This window comes from Nerophis lumbriciformis, linkage group LG09, assembly GCF_033978685.3.
Source record: "Nerophis lumbriciformis linkage group LG09, RoL_Nlum_v2.1, whole genome shotgun sequence".
Lineage (NCBI taxonomy): Eukaryota > Metazoa > Chordata > Actinopteri > Syngnathiformes > Syngnathidae > Nerophis > Nerophis lumbriciformis.
The window spans coordinates 13,216,940-13,237,527 of record NC_084556.2 but is presented as its reverse complement, the minus strand read 5'-3'; the positions used below and the strand labels follow the sequence as shown (position 1 = coordinate 13,237,527).

Sequence of the window (20,588 nt, the reverse complement as noted above, 5' to 3'; positions counted from 1 at the left end):
TTCTTTTAAGTAATATAGAAATTGATCAGAGCTGTTTATCCATTTTATGGAGGAATGTAGTTAATCATAGAACTGGCATCCGATAAAATTATAGATTTTGAATCAGGAATAGTTTTGAATCGATAATCAATTTTGAATCTAATCGTTACCCCCAAGAATCAAATCGAATGGTGTCCAAAGATTCACAGCCCAAGAGACAAGTTTTATCCAAGAGAAAATCCCTGCAGAAAAGTGGAGACTACAGAGTGTAATAACGCACATGCAGGCAGAGCAATCTTTAGCATACGTGTTTATTTTTGTTATTTCTAGCGGTGAATTCTCAACTCTTGCATTGACGACTAATAAACAAAACATAAGCAACGTTGCAAAAAACACTGAGGAGTATAGTAATAAGGGGGAAGCGATTAATCGAAAGTATAATTTGACTCGTGGCTCTAAAAAAAGGCAAATAATAGTGGGAGGGTTCTGTAATCTAAGTGGCGGCAAACAGCGGAGAGTTTTAATATTTCTTTAAATAATACACTATTATTAAAAGCGAAATTTCATCCATCCATTTTCTACATTCACACTCACATTTACCCTTTCAGTGGTTAGAGGGTCCGCCCTGAGATCGGTAGGTTGTGAGTTCATACCAAAGACTATAAAAATGGGACCCATTACCTTCCTAGGCATTAAGCATTAAGGGTTGGAATTGGGCGTTAAATCACCAAAAATTATACCCGGGCGCGGCCACCGCTGCTGCCCACTGCTCCCCTCACCTCCCAGGGGGTGATCAAGGGTGATGGGTCAAATGCAGAGAATAATTTCGCCACCCCTAGTGTGTGTGTGTGACAATCATTGGTACTTTAACTTTAACACTCACATTTAATGTAGATGATATGCATTTATTGGAAAAAAGAATGAAGTTTATGGACAGAAGAAAAATAATGTTTTTTTCAACCATTTACCGTACCTTAAAATACTCAAGGCTATAAAGTGTGTTTTATACAATTACTCGATGAATTGAACAAACTAATCATTAGATTACTTCCATTCATCCATTTTCTACCGCTTGTCCCTTTTGGGGTCGCGGGGGGTGCTGGATTTGATTAGATTTTTATTAAGGATCCCCATTAGCTGGTTGCCTCAACAACCCACTGGTCTTCCTGGGGTCCACAATTCAATACAATTACAAGTAAAAGCATATAATTATAACTACACAATACAGAAAAAAATAAAAGCATCAATAAGAAAAAAAGCAAACAATTTACAGTCACAGAATAATAATTACCGTATAAATATAACTACACAATGTAAAACCAAACAAATCATCAACGGGCAAACTAATTTAAAGACTCAGATAAAATATTACTCTCTTTTTAAAAAGAGAGTAATATCAGCAGCCTATCTCAGCTACGATGCGGACTTGATTAAGGAAATAATCGATAGCTGCAATTGTGTCTACCTTATCGTTGTAAGCTACAGTTTAGATGTTTGCTCATTTTTTGTGTGTATAACCGCAAATCTTTCAACATTGTGGCGAGGATGAATAAACGGAGCACTGCGGCAAAGTGGAGACTGTGAACTCAGCATGGTAAGCTAAGGTTGTCTGTATGCTTGTTTTTGTTACATCTAGTTATGGATCTTAAAACGTTAAAATGTTGCAATGATGACCACCACAGCATGCTTGCTTGACCAGGTATTAGAAAGTCCCAGCTAAAGCCTGCTTTTGCCAATAAAAAAAAACTGTCAATAGAGACTTAAAATGTTGATTACCATGCAGTGAGCATCACAAACCCACACCATAGCCAGCCTCTTGGGAAATGAGGTGTAATAAAAGTCCAAGAGCAGCCAGTCCAACTCATCAATGAATGTATTGATCAAAGCCAGATGAAAAGCTCTCACTGAGGCCCATGGCTCCCGCCAATCTGCTACCGGCGAGCATGTTTAAAAGGGGGGGCGCCGAATATCCAGTTTCATGTTCAGCCTCAGACCGCTATTTTGTTAGACAGATTTACACAGGAGGAAGCACAAGCCGCTTTCTGAAGCAGGAAATCGCTTGTTTGCTCGGTCATAAGATCGACATCCACGACCTCCCTTGCCAACAAGGCCTGCTTAACACGTGCAATGTGAGTAATTTGAATTTAGAGGTATAACTGAAAGCGGATGATGCTTCACAAACCACCAGGTGGCTATTTTCTGTGGTTTTAAGTCATTTGGTATTTACATAAAAACGTCCCACCTCGTCAGGAAGGAACTTTTACGCTACAGACTACAACACACCAACTTCCTGCGACAAAATAACATGCTGCAATTGCACGCTGACAACACAACTGAAGGCAATTATGGGGAGGTGGCAGAAAACATCAAGAAGTGCAGCAGCTTAAGAAAAAAAAGTTTATTAAATTACAAAATCTGTTTTTCGGGGCATGAGAGGGTTCCCTACCATTTTTAGAATGGTACCCCCTGCTCTTCCACCTTTTTACCCTTACACATAGGCATTGTCCTGCCTATGTTTCGTGTATGTCAGTGTTGCTGCTACAAAACAGGAACATGGAAAAAATGTAAATTGCCAGGTTGATCACGCAATATTTGCGCCTTTGGTGGGATAGTGGCAGAGCTACAGTTGTATTGTTAGAGCCGTAACAAAAAACGGAACACAAAAGTATGTAAGGAAATTCTGCATAATCGGGACATGGGTGTAAAGTTTAACTAGGGCTCGGTATCGTGGCCAATTTCCCGAAACAGATTTGATATTGATTCATAAAGGTTCTAAATCAATTAATCACAATTTGTTTCAATTCAATTTATACTTAATTTTGAAAATGTCTCAAATCTGTGACAAATTCCAAATACTTCACTTTTTATTTTCACCATAAACAACGTTGGACAGTTCAAAGTTTCATAAAAGTCTCAAAAGTGCAATTTTCCTGGGACTCTTAGTTTGTTTACGCAGTCAGACATGATGTAACACAGATCAATTTTATAGTGAAGGTTGGAAGTGTGCGCTTGTTTTTTTTGGGCGCACTTGACGACACTGCTCTGTGCAGGGATGTAAACAACAGTACATCCTGAGTACGTCTTCAGTGGTGATCTTAAAAGATGCTCAGTTACAAATATAATCGATAATAACATTTTCAGTTTGATGTTTACGTTGCATAATCATAATGTAATGTGGTTCTCTTCGAGAAGGAGTTGATTGAAGCCGCTGAGTTACGATGGCTTCTATTACTGTATATCTTCTTGGAGAGGGTGATCATATAATGCTTGAAAGTTCCTCACTTTCTTTTAATTTGCCCCAGATAGCTTGTTGTTTGCAGCTGGCGTTATCATAGCATTGTTGTTGTCGATGCAACATTTTAAAGATATCAATTCACTCTTCCAATGTCAATGTCGATGATCCCCCATGACTATCTGTTGGCTTTCTAATGGACTGGACTCCCATATTATCTAAAAATAACAATTCCATAATAATACCCACTCGGCATTTATTACAGCCAATCACCCTGGAAGGGGAGTCCGTAAATCTGCGGACTCTTCTTAACGTTTATTCTGTTTCCCCCAGTTGGGGTCTTGCCCGGATGTGGGTTCAGATCAGAGGATGTTGTCGTGAGTTTGTAAAGCCCTTACAAACACTTGTGATTGAGGGCTATATAAACACATTTTGATGGATTAACGTTTTTGAATGACCTGAAGCTCACTGTTGTGTTCCAAGTAATACTGTCAAATGATAATTTATTTCAACCCGATTGACAGTTTTGAATTTGGATTAATCGTGATAATTCCCAGTAAATTACTTGCTTTTTTCATGATTTTAATTTACATGATGTTAATTAACCTAAAAAAAGACCCCAATATTTTGACACAAATTAAATTTTGTCAGAATATCATACAAGGATTTTTTTTTTTATGTTTTACTCGAGTAACTAATTTATTTACTCAAACAAAACAGTTTTGTCTACCATACCACCAGGGGTTTATTTTGAAGTGAAATTTGCCACCAGGTGGAGTCTCCTCACTTAGCGCACTAATGTATGCATTGACCTGATCACTGACAGCCCATGCCACCTTTCAGTTAACCATGTGCTATTAAGGTAAAGGAGCATGTGTGCTAAAAGATAAATGTTTTGAACAATCCGCAGGACTAATGCAAAACATTTTTGTGATTAATCACATGAGTTAACTTGTTATTTTTGAGAGCCTAGTTGAAAGCAATTGCCATTGTCAACTTAGGTCAACCCTTTCATGCGCCCTGGAAAAGCTGGCACTTTTCCGCCTTACTCTGGCACTGTTCTGTGAAAACTGCATAGTGGTGAAATTATTCGCATTTGGATGTAGTTTGCGCGCCATAACATGGCTTCTCTGTGTAAGATGACCGACTCCGCAATGTCTGGATAGAGACAGATGTGTAAAGTTTAATCCTTGACATTCATTTATCCTTGCCCTTTTGTGTTAAAACTAGTATTTGTTACTTTCCAACAACAGAGTTGCATTTAAATACTTAAGGGATGTTGTGTTGCTTTGTGAAAGGCAGAGGCAAATAAATATTGGATCTACCATTAAAGCACCAGTAGAATAAAAACAAGTTTACTTTATATGCTTAATTGTGGTTCATTGTATACATTAAACCATATCCAATCGTATTTCCAATCCGCAAAGTATGTAAAAAACACCGTCTAAACATTGCCACAATTTCAGACGGCCATTTTGAATATTCCGTTCCGAATGTCTTCGGCAATTTCCGTAGATTCGGGGTTGGATGACGCCACAATGGGAACGCACTCTGACCGTATCAGCAAATCAGTCATATTAGAAATATGCAAAAATTAGAAAGAGATGTGCTGTTTATCATTCACAATCCCTATGTACACAAGAACTTATGTTTTCTTACTTTATGCATTGTAAGTGTAAATAAATAAACAAAAAGCCTACTAACCATTAAGTCAGTGGGGGCTCTCAATTCCGCCTACAAAACCTACTAAATACTCATCCAAAACCCACCAACAATACTCTATATACATATCGTGACCTGAATATTAACTAAATATTAGCAATGTTGTTATTATAAGCGGTAATGTAGACAAACTATCTTTTAGCGGCGCATTGATAACACACAGCTAACTAGCCATCTGCTGCTGTACTGTGGGTGGGCCGAATAATCGTTGGGTCTTGGCTCGTCAACGTTGTTCTAGATTATAAATCGTGCTTCTTATCAGGATAATAAGAGGATTTAGTAATAAACCTAGTAGTTGTTCATCAGTGACATTCAATTTACACCCGCAGATGGAGACAAATACACATATCCAAAGACAGTGTCTGCAGGCAGCAACTTTTCCTTTTAACCCTTCATGTGGATTATAATTAATTCTTCATCTAACATCCCATCAGTCTTCATCGCAGTAAAAGCAAACATTGTACAGTAAGCGATCGTTTTATTAAATTCATAGTTTGTATTTCTTGTTTAGCACTAAGCAATACTGAAACATGATGCTATACAGTAGTGTCTCACTAAAGCTGGATCTGTTTAGCACACAACTTCTTAAGTTGTAGCTCACCCTCCTTATATTGAGAATCAAAAATATAACGTTCTGGATCATAATTTTTCACAAAATACTCCTTGTTGGCTCTCACAAAGTCTGCATGATTTACATTGTTGTTGATGAGGAAGGGATGTGTGGTAGACTACTTGTTGTCTTATTCTTTATATGTTTAATTTTGTTTGTTAATTTACTGCTTTAGGTGAGAACCTTGCATAAGCCCTTTTTGGGTTTCTTTTCTCACCTGCACTTATTTCTTATTTCTTATTACGTATTTCTCATTACTCATTTCTTGTCTTTGTATTTTTAACAATGTTACCTTTTGTACCGTTTATATTGTGCAAATAAATAAATAAATACCAGTATGTCATGAATCACGTGACTAGCTTGCTCAATATCTGTGAAAATGGCTTGGGAATCTTTGTGAGATTGATAACATTTTCAGTTACTGATAATATTGATATTTTTATTTACCTTTAAACTTTGTAAGTCTTTTGGTGTTATAAATCAGATGTATATGATAATAGCTTCAATGTACAGGCAACTTGTTTTTCCATTCTAATGGTATTTTAAGGTAATTTTATGGGATCGTTGTGTAAAAAAATGCTTCTGAAATGTCAACTTGCCAAATGTGCTTATTTCTCCTCGTTACTCGTTACGAGGCCACAGATGCAGCGGTGTGCGCATGTGTCCTTTTTATACACACGCACGCATGCACGCACACACACACCACACTTCCACTTAGTGGAGCATGACAGAAGAAAAAGTCATGCAGCAAATCTTACATAAGATACAGACAGGCAGGAGACAAGAGATACAGATTGTAGAAAATCCCAAGTTGGCTTAACACAAGCAGATTTGTCTTCGGCACGTCACAGCACAAGCCTAAAAACCTCCTCCAAATTTTTAGCTTTCACTTTCCTGACGGCTTAAAATCACTCATCTGTCACTCACCTCCAGTCCCCTTTTCTATCACCGAGCACACATTCCTCACCGTTGCCCGAACGACTAGCTGGAGCTCAGGGAAAAGAGCTACTTAGCGGCGTGCAAATCGGGTTAGCGGTAAAGATTAGATCAGTGCGGGAAGAGCAAATCTTCTTTAATGTCTTTGCAGTCCAGGGTGGAGCTGGCTACATCTACATTTTGTGTGTCTCAACATGTGGAGGTAGCCATGAGGAAGTGCACTCTGTTCATACTCTACAGGGCGTTTGTATTTTGAAAGCCCCATAATACGCTCAATTAGTTTTATTAGATTCCTCGATTAATTTGATTTGAAAAAAAGCTTCAAGTTATTATTATTAATATTATTATTTCTATTGCTTCTCTTAATCATTACTATAAAACTTGATAAAATCTGAATTTTATGGCGTTCCGGAAACTTTGAATGGCTCGGTTGCATATGACATCGTATCCGGTTTTCTTCTTCTCACGGCCTAATTCACGCGATGGTCAAGCAGCTTGAGTGTAGCATTAAAACAAGTGAGAGTAAGTGTAGAGTTTGAGTTTGAAAATGTCGTACTGCTGTTCTGTTCGTGGGTGCTCTAACTGTTCAAATAAAGAGATAGGACAGAGCTTTCATAGTCCCAAAAGAAGTGGTTCATGAAGGAGTCAGGAAAAAAACTACATGCGTGGAAGGAAATGGCTCTTAAAAATAAGCACTTTCATTATCATGTGGAATAAAATCGGACCACTTGTGTCTGCAGCGATCACTTTGTAAAATGTTTGAACATTTGATTGGTTTGAGAAGCTTTCTGTGATGCAATCACTATATTAGTAGTGTTTGAGAGCAAAACTAAACATAAAGAAAAGACAAGAGATCGCATTAGTTTGTATTCTTTTGTGGTTGCTATTCCTAAATATAACTACAAATACCTGGTTGTGCAAATCAACGGTGTTAAGTCCGAGCAATGAATATTTTAATTGTTAGTCCAAGCCACCGTATTTTCTTTCTTGATTTTCATAACAAACTGTGCAAGAAAGCAAAGTGCTTTATTCGACCGAATGACCACATTGTAGCGTCATTGGTGCTATTTGTTGGCATCAAGAAAATATACTTAATTGTATTAATAAATGAGATGAATAAATCTCTCGTAGGCTCAACAGCATATACTGAACCTTGATATCGCTACCAAAGATTCATGCTGAAAAACAAGGACATAAACAGCTAAATAATGAGACAAAATATGAACTTCACACCATGAAAGCAACTGCAGACATGATTTGTAGATTAATTACTAACATTTGTAGCAGGAAATCAACTGCAAACAAACGTATCCTTTTTGTCATTAGCGTCATGAGCACAGCAGTTCTGTCAATCAAATACGGTACTTAGTGATGCGCGAATGAGTCCAACTTTGTCTTTTACAGATTAATGCTTAATTTGTAGAGTTCTCCAGAGATGATGTGCTTTCAATCTTTTGTTCTCTAAATATTGTAAGTGTCAAATGAAGTTAGGTTGTAGCGAGCAGTAAGTAACCTCTTTGTGATTATTAATTGTTTTAAATATTTGTCTCTAAACCTTTCAAAATATGCCCAAATCTGCACTGATTCAAGGAAATAAACAGTAGCCTAATGGGGCTCTAGACCATCGCCTGAAACCCGGAAATGCCCGGATGTGCCTCGAGGTCAGGTGATCGCAACCCAGCTATATATAGACATCGTTCCCGCATGGTCACTGCAATAGAGTGCACATGAGAACGGTGGTGTGTGGGTGCTGTTATCTATATGGCGGATAACAGCTGGGAGATTGTTTCCTAATATTAATGCACACATGTTAAACGTGCAATTTCAATGTTGACTATGTGTATTTATTGGAAAAAAATGGAGGTTTTGGTAAGCAGATCAATAATTGTTTATTCAAAATATTTTCCCTAAACTACTTATCAAGGGTATGAAGTGTGTTTTATCTGATTACCGGTACTCCATTAACCGAACAAACTAATCGATATGACTAAAATAATTGATAGCTGCAGCCCTTCAATGATTCCATTTAGCCTGTTGAGCACAAAACATTAAGAAACATCTATCATCTTCAAAACTTGTTTGGTACGCTTTGAGAGAAAGAGGCGCTCAAATGATGACGCCATGAAAGAAAACCCTTCTTCTTCATGGACATCAAACTACCTCTGACCCGCCCCTAGCTACCGCCTTATCAAACCAGACAGTTTTGGAAAGAAAAAGTCACAGCTAGACAGCTTAAAATAAAGTTTTTAGCCGTCAGTCAGCTACAGGTGTGGCAGCTGTAAGTTGGATCATGTTGTTGAGTAGCAGGCTAACCGGGTATGTTGTTGTTAAAATATGACTGCAATGTTATCACTGTAGCTCACATAGCTATACAATGTTACTTATGTCATATTACGCAACGCAGGTGCAAGGTATGTTACAATGTATATGTACAAAGTGAAAATAGTGCTTCTTGGAGTCAGTAAGTGGTGAGTGTGTGAGGTGTACTGGGCTTTAGCACGGACTGGAGCAGTCACACTTTTCAAAACTGGACTTTAGGTGTCAAGGGCACCAATTCCTCTTTTGTATTGAGTAAGAACACAATTTGGTATGTTTTTTTATGTTATTTTATGCAGCCCATAGCCTAACCTAATATGAAAAGTATTGTTGTACCAACCATGACCTGCATTTTCCTTTACCTCCTGCGATGTTACTTACAGACTCCAGAACCAAATGTATTTTTTTGCTTTTCAGCAAAAAATGTCAAATTTTTGCTAGTGTCCTGCATTTTGATGTCTTTGATGCTCTTTTGTGGTGGTTTTAATTCTATAATGCAATTACATTGGACCAGTTAAATTTTAAGCGTCATTCATCCATCCATCCATTTTCTACCGCTTGTCCCGTTCGGGGTCGCGGAGGTGCTGGAGCCTATCTCAGCTGCATTCTGGCGGAAGGCGGTGTACACCCTGGACAAGTCGCCACCTCATCACAGGGCCAACACAGATAGACAGACAACATTCACAATCACATTCACACACTAGGGACAATTTAGTGTTGCCAATCAGCCTATCCCCAGGTGCATGTATTTGGTGGTGGGAGGAGGCCGGAGTACCCGGAGGGAACCCACGTAGTCACGGGGAGAACATGCAAACTCCACACAGAAAGATCCCGAAAATCCTTAAATACTATTACATGACATATGTCATTCATACAATCTTTAAATACAATCAAATGATATATGTCATTCATACAATCCTTAAATACAATCACATGATATATGTCATTCATACAATCCTTAAATACAGTCACATGATATATCTTTATTCATCTTGATTGTTTTTTGCTCAGCTCAGGTCAAATTTTCAAAAACAATGTTAAATTGAGTTACAATAGTACTTCAGTGTTGTCTCCGTTATCATACTGGCTGTTGCACCAAAGAAACTATGTAGAATAGATATTTATCTATTCACTGTGTTCGTCATTTGTACATATTTTGCATTGTTTTCAGCAAGTGAAACTACAACTATTTTCTATAAAAATGTGTTTTGTGTTTATATGTTGACTGTCTTTCACAGATGATTTAGATATGAAGTATTTTTATGAACAAATTACTATGGTTCCATACAATTCGGTCTTCCGAATTGTAATACAGACTAAAACCTAGGTACCACTAGGGACAGGTACCTTTTTACATTTGGACCAATAGTCACCAATTCCTAGTACCTGGGAATCCATTGCCTAGAGACGGCCTGCTACGAATATGCATGTTTGCCTGCCAAGTGCTTGAGCCAGTGCCAAGTCTGCAACACGGATGTGACGCCACATGCAAGAGAGGCATTATCATACAGGTGAAACTAAAAAAAATTGAATATTTGGCAAAGGTTTGTTTATTCTAGCAGTTAGATTTACAAGGTGAAACTAACATATAACACAGGCTCATAACATGCAACTCAAGATATGTCAAGCCTTCTTTTTAAAGAATTTTGATGATTACAGCTTACAGTCTAAGAAAAAATCTCAAATTGAAAATCTGAAAAACTAGGGGTTTCAAAACCTGTAAGCCATGATAATTAAAATGATTACAGATAAAGATAACGACTTGACATATCTCACTTTGCATGTAATGAGTTTATATCACATATTAGTTCCACATTTTAAGTTGAATTGCTTTTGCACGTTATTACATTTTTTTGAGTTTCACCTGTATTTAATTTTATGTGAATTGTTACTCGGTAGTGCTGACCAAATTAGGTCGGGACCTACAACAGTACATTCCTAAGTACCATTTATTTGCAACCAACTCAATATTTAAATATTTGTATGTTTTCATTACAAAACAATGGAAACTTGCCTACTGTAAAGCATAGAGTATATGAATCTCTTGTTGTAAATGCATATTAAAGAACCTGAAGCCTTGTTCACTGATAAGTTTTTCTCGAGAACTATTTATAAAAACAAGGCTGCTAATAACACACATTTGCACAAAAATGCCAAAAGCAAGAAAGGGGTTTAAAGATTAATGTTTCTTGTCAGTCGAATGCGCTAAAAAACATGTCGCCTCTAGCCAGGAAATGTGCATTTCTGACTTAGTGTCATGTTTCTAAACGGATTGATTGAGCGCTCGGATGTTGAATAAGCTTACCACTTTGTAAGGCTCAGGGAAAAGGGGGGAATTTGCTGGAAAGGCCTCGCCTCCTCCCTGCTGGATTTCTTGATTTCTCCTTTCTCTTTCTTTCATTCGAAGCACATTCCGGTCCTCACGGTTCATGTTGCTGGAAGCACGGGACAAGACAACAACAACAAATAAGTCAATATATCGTGTGATACATGATGACGCGGCGTGCCAACATTTTAAGATGTTCTCTTGCAGTCACTGTGTTCAGACGCCGGTCATGAGTCGCTTCCTGCCTGGAGCCACAGTTTACGTTGACGCCTATGTAGCACAGTGGGCTAATGCTACACGCGCATCGCAGTGGAGAAAGTAGTCTCTAATAGGCTTAGGCTAGTCTAGACGCTGCAGTCTGCCACACCGGCTGCAAGCAGATGCTCAGATGGTAGAAGCTACTGCTGAAAGGCCAATGCAGTAGAGTCGAGTTATGCATAATGATAACATTTCCTGTGACTTCCGGGACATACCTTTCCAAAAAACTTGGCTGAACTCCAAATTGTACCACTTTTGGGGTGGATGGTCCAATATTAAATTGATTTCTGACCTAACAGACAATTCAATGTTCTTGTTCTGTTACTCTGGACAACAAACTCGCCATAAAAGCATGCTGGGTCGTCTTTTTGCACAATCAAAGTGCTAAAGAAAAAAATCGATTTGATCAATATATTTTGGTAGTCTTGGGTGTGCAGCACCAGCAGCATCAACGTATGCTAATATTAGCTTCCAACAACAAGCCATCCCAGACAAAATAACTAGCAGTACCATCCAATTACCCACAATGTTGCTTATTGATCACAATCATTATGAAAGACAAGAAGACAGATCTTACTTTAATGCAGTCCTTCTTGATTATTTTCTGTTAAACCCTCCTTAGGAAGAAGAAAACACTTTGCGCCCCCCACCCCTCCAATCTCCGCTGTGACTATAAATAGTATAATTTGTCTATAAAATTGCTATAACTATACCTCTGAATCTCATTGTAAGCTTAATAACATTAAAGGAAAACAACACACTGGTCTTTCCTCGTCTCCCACTGTGGTTACAGTGAAGCCAGGTGCTACACACACTTCATCATATTCTGGTACAGCAAAAAAAAGCATGTTCCTCGAGGTCACACGCGTCACTATTTGAGAAGGACTGCTTTAATGCGTTTTAACTTGTAAACAAAAATGAATAAATGTCTGCCTATAATGGAGTCATTGGGAGGTCCTCTATTCCGCCCATAGCACTCTAAATAATCATCCAAAAATCACCAATACTCCATTTACATTTCTTGACCTGAATATTAACCAAGTATTAGTGATGTTGTTATTATAAGTGCTAATGTTAGTATAAGTGCTAACACAGTAAGACTATTTCTTGCGGCGCCGTGATCACTATGCTACTATGTTGACATCAGCTGGTGAGCTGCTTTCTCGCCTCAGAGCTTGTAAAAGTTTTTTCTAGATCAGTGATTCTTGAATTGTGGTACGACTACCACTAGTGGTACACGGGCTCTGTCTAGTGGTACGCCAATGAATCACTTAATTATGTGCAGTTAATTGTATTTGATTCATTATTCAAGTAGCGTTTTATTTTCCTATACTCAAACAGTGTTACTGTTCAATCTGTGTGTAATATTAGTTGCCAAAAATATTAAATATATTTGTTAAATAAAACCTCTGTCTTGTTTTTAAAGAATACTTAGGCCTACTACGCTACTGTATTTTAATGTTGGTCATTATGGTGGTACTTAGAGAGCCAAGTTTTTTCTGAGGTGGAAAAAAGTTTGAGAACGATACATAATGCCTCTCACCTTGATAGTAGAAGAATGAGAACATAATCTGACAAGTTGCTCAACTTTGGCATCCAATTTAAACCCGGAAATGGCACGAAAGACACACAAAGAGGCTTTAGGATTAGGAGTAAATGTTCATCTAAACAGAACATATGAACATCCTATCAGTTGGCATCCCAGTGACAGCAGATATTGTACAGTAAGTGATGTTTTGTAATGTTTGTTGCCTCTTGTGAAGTCTGCAGTGAGTAGTAATCAGTGATGTTGACAAAGGAAAAAGCGAACGTTGAGTTGCATTTGAGTAATTAATGTGCCACCGTATGCTTAAAATGAGCAAATTAAGTAAATATTACATGGTATTAAAAACGTGCTTGTTACTAAATGACATATATATATAAAACCTCGATGGAGGTGTTTGGATGTTAGTTTAAACGTTTCATTGGCAGAATAGAGCGACTCCCATAGGCTCCAATGTAAACAGACTTTCGATTGCATTTATTTACTAGTTAGAATGCACGTAAAAAACGAGTGCGTGTCTTACATAAGGATTATGAATGATAGGCAACATTCCCAAAAAAATGCCATTCCCCTTAAAGCGGCTCATTCAGGTGCTTGAACCAAACTACATTATGACCATGCAACGTAAACATCTGACTGAAACTGTTATTTTTCTGCATTATATTTGTAACTGGCAGTCTTGTAAGATGGCCGCAGAATTTGGTGCCAGCTCACTATGAAGAAAAGACAGAAGCTCTAACTCCAGAGGTACTTTTGTTTACGTCTTCATCTCACCGCACACAGCATTGTCATGAAGTGCTCCCAAAAACAAGCGCACACTTTACAGCCTTCACAATAAAATCACTGTGTGTTACAACCTGTTCGACTGAGCTGACAAACTAAGGGTGTCAGAAAGAACGGCTTAGATATTTACTGTCATTACTATTTTGCACTTGAAAAAACAATAGCTTAATGCAATGTGTAGTTGTGGAGTGTTGCAGCACAATTTGTGACTTGACAAGTTTAAACTGATCAAGGGTGTTTATAACAAGATTGATTAATCAATTTAGAACCTTATAAATCCAAATCCAATTGATTTAGGCAATGGGCCGTGATACCTAGTCCTACACAGCACTCGTTCACAGCAAAGAGAAGACGGGAATGACAACAAACATGTCCGCACGTCACAAGCTTCTAACCACAATGTGGGTCCAAACAAATAAGAAATAGAAAAGGCCATACTTTTAGTTCTTGGATTAGTCAATTCCGACCCAAGAGAAGCAAAGAAACTATCATAAATACATCTTAGCTTTGAAACAAAAGGCAAGCACAACATCATCTAGGCGTGTCACCTCTCGGTTTTAAGTCAATGCCGCTTGAACTCTGCCAAGAACAACAAAGATTTTACGTCTGTTGACAGAGCGCACACACACTCGAGGCCTCTCCCGTTATTAACACAACATGAGGGGATTACTTGAACTGTTGCTACTTGTGGTTGTCGAGAGAAAAGGAAGCAGATGGGATTGAAGCGATTTCAGAGAAGTTTCGCACAAAAAGGAAATCTGAAGTGAAGGCCAAGATACAGTGAGGTGTACTCACTTGAGTTGTCAGCTGTTTAGACAAGAACGGTTGCATGTTGACTCATTTTCAGACCTATCCTGCTATACAAGCTATACACACACAGAGTACTATTATATTACATCCAATTTACATGTCTATGGGTGCACGCATTTTCGAGCTACCTCGGGTTTCCCACGGTCGCTGCCATTTTGGCGCAGTGAAAACGCTACTCCTGCGCTTGCTTTGTACGTAAACAGAGTTACCGTCTTAAAAGTGAAGTGAATTATATTTATATAGCGCTTTTTCTCTAGTGACTCAAAGCGCTTTTACATAGTGAAACCCAATATCTAAGTTACATTTAAATCAGTGTGGGTGGCACTGGGAGCAGGTGGGTAAAGTGTCTTGCACAAGGCCACAACGGCAGTGACTAGGATGGCGGAAGCGGGGATCGAACCTGGAACCCTCAAGTTGCTGGCACGGCCACTCTTCCAACCGAGCTATACTGCCCCAATGTGTGGCTTGATTGATGGATTTGATTATCAGTCTAACCAGAACTATTCAAAAAGGACATTACATTATGTAAAACTATTCTACATGATATAGTGTGCAGTTATATATTTATTTAGGCTGGTGCCTAATATAAGAATTACATTTGATATGATCTTACTTCCCTTCCTGAATTTCCATCAATGTCATATGATACCAGTATTAGTTTTACGGTTTAACAAAAGAAATTGATCTGTGAAAATGTAGACTTAGTCTTTTAATTTCAACGACTTTAGCATGGCTTCGATATGGATTTTGGACTTAAACATCCCAAAATAATAACTTGTATAAAAAAATACTTCGTCCAACAAAAATAAAGAAATTCAGTGATAAAAAAATATTTCCTAAAACAAGGTTAGCTAAGTTAGAAATACAAACGCAGTACATGACGTTACAAGTAGATTACAATTTACGATATTGTGCAGTAACATGTTTGCACAGCACAGCATGTTTCCCAGGGCTCCAGCGCTCGCCTGTTCTTGACAGTTTCTTGACAGCATGAAACCACTTGTCACGATGATCTGGTGAGCTCTTTCTAGAAGGAAACTGACAAAATGACAACTTCTCTCCTTGTTTCCTATTGTGATTGGTACACTGCACTGCCTCACAGCTTTTAGGCATGATGACAACTGATTTAAAAAAACGAAAAAGCCAAGAAGAAACTGTAGATACGTGTGATCACCTTGGAAAACAAGGTACAAAAGAATGGCTTCGTGCAGTGTTTTCACCGCACCAAGATGGCGTCGACCGTGGGAAACCGGAAGTAGGTAGAAATTTTGTGCGCCTATGGTATGTCACTTGAGACGGTTCGTTGTACATAATTGGAAAAACATTTGTCGCCCCCCATATGGGTTAAGTAAAAGTTATTTGGAAGACGTGCATGCTTACAGTATAGTTATATAATCATTAGACAATGGTTGATAATTTATGGGTTATTCATTGCTACATTGCAAGACCTTTTACTTGCCATGTTTTTCAACAAATTTTGCTTTGTGGCAGAGCTCTTAACTTAAAACACTTGTTTCTCAAATCAACATCTCCCATTGAAATTAAGTGAAATCAAACCAGCCAGCAAAACAGCATTCTTTTTTTTTTTACATGTAACTAGGGCTGCAACTAACAACTAATTTGATAATCGATTAATCTGTCGATTATTACTTCGATTAATCGATTAATAATCGGATAAAAGAGACAAACTACATTTCTATCCTTTCCAGTATTTTATTGGAAAAAAACAGCATACTGGCACCATACTTATTTTAATTATTGTTTCTCAGCTGTTTGTAAATGTTGCAGTTTATAAATAAAGGTTTATTAAAAAAAAAATTTAAATAAAAAAATAGTAGCCTCTGCGCATGCGCATAGCATAGATCCAACGAATCGATGACTAAATTAATCGCCAACTAATTTTATAATCGTTGTTGCAGCCCTACATGTAACGCATCTTTTAAAAAGAAAAACAAACTTAGATAAGAAATAGTGTATAAAAATAATCAAATAATAGAATGTACAACAAACAACTACAGTGTTTTTTTTAAGTAATGTAATAATAATGTACAGAATTCACCTTGGAGAGAGGACTTCTGTGGTACCATCAACCACACCATCCAAAGCTTTTTCATAGTTTAATGCATAAAAGTCCACCATTCATGTATTATTTTAACATTCTTGGCTGGCTCATTCTGCTTCAGTATGGTGCAGACTTGTCGCCAAGTTGGTGACACGCTTGGTCGTGTCTTTGATTATCAAGTTTTTTTTAATTCAATAGCATCCGACAGAAAATGTCAATAAAACAGGAAAAGTCTCCTCCACAGTATTTAACGTTTTGGGATTTTTCCAAACAGGCCATAGTCATTCGTCGCGCTCATCTTTTCTTTTCATTCCTGTCCGTTCCTTATTCGGATGTACGAAAACAACAGGTAGGAACTAATGTGCAGGAATGTGTACATAAAATAAATTTAATATTTATTTTATTTTTATTTAGCCTTTATTTAACCAGGTAAAAAATCCCATTGAGATCAGAGATCTCCTTTCAATATAACAAATCTGATACTTTAAAATAATGTGGTGCTGTAATATTTAAATAATAATTAGTGCACAACTTAAATAAGAATATTAAATGTTACACAGACGATATGACTTCCTGGCAGTAAACCTGCAAAAAACTGTTTTTCTCAGGTTTCTGTATGTTTACATTTTCACATTTCGCACTATTTTGTTACACTTTATTAAGCATTTATTACATATTCCTTGTTTGCACCTTAATTTAAAGAGGTTATTATTGTTAAGCGTTGATATTGATTTCAGAATTTTGTTTGAGTGTTTTCCATGGTTGACATTCAATTTCTTTTCTGCCATGATATCTGACAGGATTATAATCAGAGGAAGACTACATTTGAAATAAAAATGCTAACATTTAATATATTGTTCTTCTGGTCCATATAAAATCAATGATTATCGATATCGACCAATACAAAAAACTTATGTTGTGATACAGTTTTCAGCCATATCACCCAGCCCTTGCGGGAAGGCTTGTAACTTCAATTTTTGATTGTAACTTAAAACATAATAATTAAGACAGCTCTTATCTCTTATCTCAAGGTACTCTCAAAGTTAGAGCACCAATGTACTACATCTCATTGTGATTCAGCTAACATCCTAAAGTTACAGTGGGTTATTTTGTACAGTGCATTGAGGCAGGGTTTTCCCTTAATGCATTTGTTGTGGTGGTGCGCAATGGCAACATATTAGCCATCACACCTTAAAAATGTAAAAAAGTTTAAAAAAAAAAAAAGGTAATATAATGTATTGTAGCCTCCAGAAAAAGAGACACAGTATGACGCTATTTTTAACTTTTATTGATAATCTTATACGAACACCGAACACACAACAACACTTCCTCATTCTCCGCCGATATGGTGTGTTCACAAACCATGGGAAAATTGAACATCATAACACACTAACATACACATTAACACCACCAGCAGGTAGTTACAGTTTAAATGGATATCTATTGTTTATCATTAGCGCACAATTGATGAGTGATGCACTGAAAATTTGGCCGCCGAAAAAAATGTATTTTGATCACCGGAATGCGGCCAAAACCAAATATTGTGATGACGTAAGCAATACATACACACAGGCTTGTATGGATAGGAGGCAGTATGTCCCAATGTGGACGTACTTTAATGTGTACGAGATATGCCCGCAGACAGCGATCATCAAAATTTAAGATGACACTCGCGGCTTCTAAGAAGAGAAAGGCTCGCAGCAGCGCAAAACAAGTGTGAAGTCAGGCTCTCCGCAGCTCGCTTTTTGTCGCGGACATGGAGCGACAGAAGTAAAGATCTTCCAAACAGGAGTACGGTCTACAATAACACCAGAAATAGATGCTAGATTTGTTGCCAGTTTTTGATTAAAAAGAGTCTGAAGGATTAGAGAAATCTCTAGGAAAAAAAAACCTCAACAAAGTAGATCGTACAACAAGCAGCAACAATTGAAAAATAGACCAAACAATATTACGTTTAAAAATATACATATGTTAATGTAATTAACAGATTTGTTTTAAACATATGTATACATTTTTGTTGCCTTTTTAAAGAAAATATATGCATCATGGCAAATCATGTGATGATGTCATATTGACCATTTCCCTACCACCACAGGTATGTTTGGCAATGAGAAATTCCTAGACAATTTGACTCTGGTGGTAGGGTAACACTTTGAAGTTTAGTAACAGTGCTACCATGTGGGGTATTAGTCAGAAAAATATGACATGCTTTGATAAATGTTCCCCCTTTCGTGTGCATCGGTTCAGAAGTATAAGAGTTAGCTTACATAAACAAAATATAGTACACGCAATCGTGAAGAAAAGTCACGAAAAGCTATTTTACAATGAAATGCGAGTCGTCTACTTACTTTTGTGAGATAGTGTATGGCAGATTTCAAACATGAGTGTAGAACCATGAGTGCAGAACCATCTGGACAACTTGTGATTCATTATCTGCGCTCCACTGGATTTCACAACAGTAAGACTTAAACAGGGCATTTTACGTCATCAGCAAAAGGCACACGAAATGAGTCATTGTAAAGGCAGGATTGAGATTTTACAAGCAGCCTTTACTCAACCAAAGCCGAGTAAGCAAACACACCCCCATAACAACCTCACTCGCAATTAGTGCTTGCTTAATCGGTGTAAATGAGAGCTATTTAGGCTTCTATCCCTATATCCAAACATCCATCAACATACAACGCTGTTATCTTTTATGATCGCTGGCTTAAAATGAGTTATTCACTCCATCAATACGATTGTAAAATATCCAATCCTTTTTACTGCCAGCACATTGTTTTATTTGAAGTACTGGCAGTGCTTGGGTTATCAAAGAGAAAGTACATGATATTTAAACACAGCAAAATGAAGCATATGCTACATAAAAAACTTATTAGCCCAAATAGGAATGTAACAATAAACAGTATTAATGACGAACACAGTAAAACTCCTGATGGTTAGTTTTACAATTTTAAATTAAAACCATCAAAAAACAGTGATTGATAACTGCACTTTGATAAACTCCCGGACTGACTGGCGGCAGCTTACTAGTTGAAATGCTAATATGAAAACATTTAACATCTTTCCATCTTTACGAAACGACATTCCCCAACGTAAACATATATAAACACATTGGTGTCTGAGCAACTAAGATATTAAATTGAACACAGTGAACCTATGAGCTGTGCTCTTATTTGAGTGATCGTTCTTTACTCAGAGGAATACAAGACAGAGGGGTTACTATGGTGCGCTCAAGGACCGCTGAACTGAGTAGGACGCCACCACGCCCGCCATAAATAATAAATATAAATATATTTTATTTGTAATGCACTTTTATCGAAATAAATCTTAAGGTGCTATAGTATAAATCAATATTATAAACAATATATGCTTGGCCATTAAAGCAGATAAAATACTAAGACTAAAACACTACCAGTGAAGCATAAGAAATACAAAACATGCAAAATGTTGAGTTTTCTAACAGTAAATCTTTTTTTTTTTTTTTTTTAACTTGGTCATAAGATTTCAAAGCGTGTTTATGTACTTTTTGAGCAAATTCAACAATATTGAAATAATAATGATAACGATGATAATTTTGGTCACGATAACCGGGATATGACATTTTCATATTGTTACATACCTCGTAGAAATATAGTGTACCACTCATCCATATGTCATCATCCTGATTTGTATAAACTACCCTGAACTGTGAAATACCGTGGAAACACAAACCACACAGGTCTACAGGGACCTATAGTTCCAGGAATTAAAGCATCCAGGAACTTAAACTTCCTGAACTTTTGCTGGAAAAGGGCCTTATGAGAAAACACATGGTAGCGTTTTTAAACACAGCAACATGAGGCACGGGGTACCTCACAAACTAACTAGTTCAAACAGGACATCCATTTTGAAATTACAGACCGGCTGAAAACAACAAAACAAAGAAGCAAAAACATAGCATAATAATGTCTAATGCAAAATGACACAACTTCTGAGACTTCCTCTAAGCATGTGGTGTGACAGGTAAAGCTG

General features: G+C 37.4%; 1 protein-coding gene and 1 long non-coding RNA gene across 5 annotated transcripts in view; one reads left to right on the top strand and one right to left on the bottom strand.

Annotated features, from left to right (window-relative positions):
- Positions 1–20,588, bottom strand: part of aff4 (AF4/FMR2 family, member 4) — a 77,296-nt gene that overhangs the window by 24,538 nt on the left and 32,170 nt on the right. For 2 of the 4 annotated variants that reach the window (XM_061962544.2, XM_061962543.1), the window contains exon 2: positions 11,101–11,230. The exons of the other annotated variants lie outside the window; for them this stretch is intronic. In XM_061962544.2, coding sequence (XP_061818528.1) covers positions 11,101–11,226 — 126 coding nt within the window. In that variant the 5' untranslated portion in view covers positions 11,227–11,230. The remainder of the gene's footprint in view (positions 1–11,100; positions 11,231–20,588) is intronic. 4 annotated transcript variants of the gene reach the window in all.
- The window catches only part of LOC133607684 (uncharacterized), a 45,810-nt gene continuing 33,874 nt past the window's right edge, over positions 8,653–20,588 (top strand). The window contains exon 1 of the long non-coding RNA XR_009815435.1: positions 8,653–8,795. This is a non-coding gene — a long non-coding RNA (uncharacterized lncRNA). The remainder of the gene's footprint in view (positions 8,796–20,588) is intronic.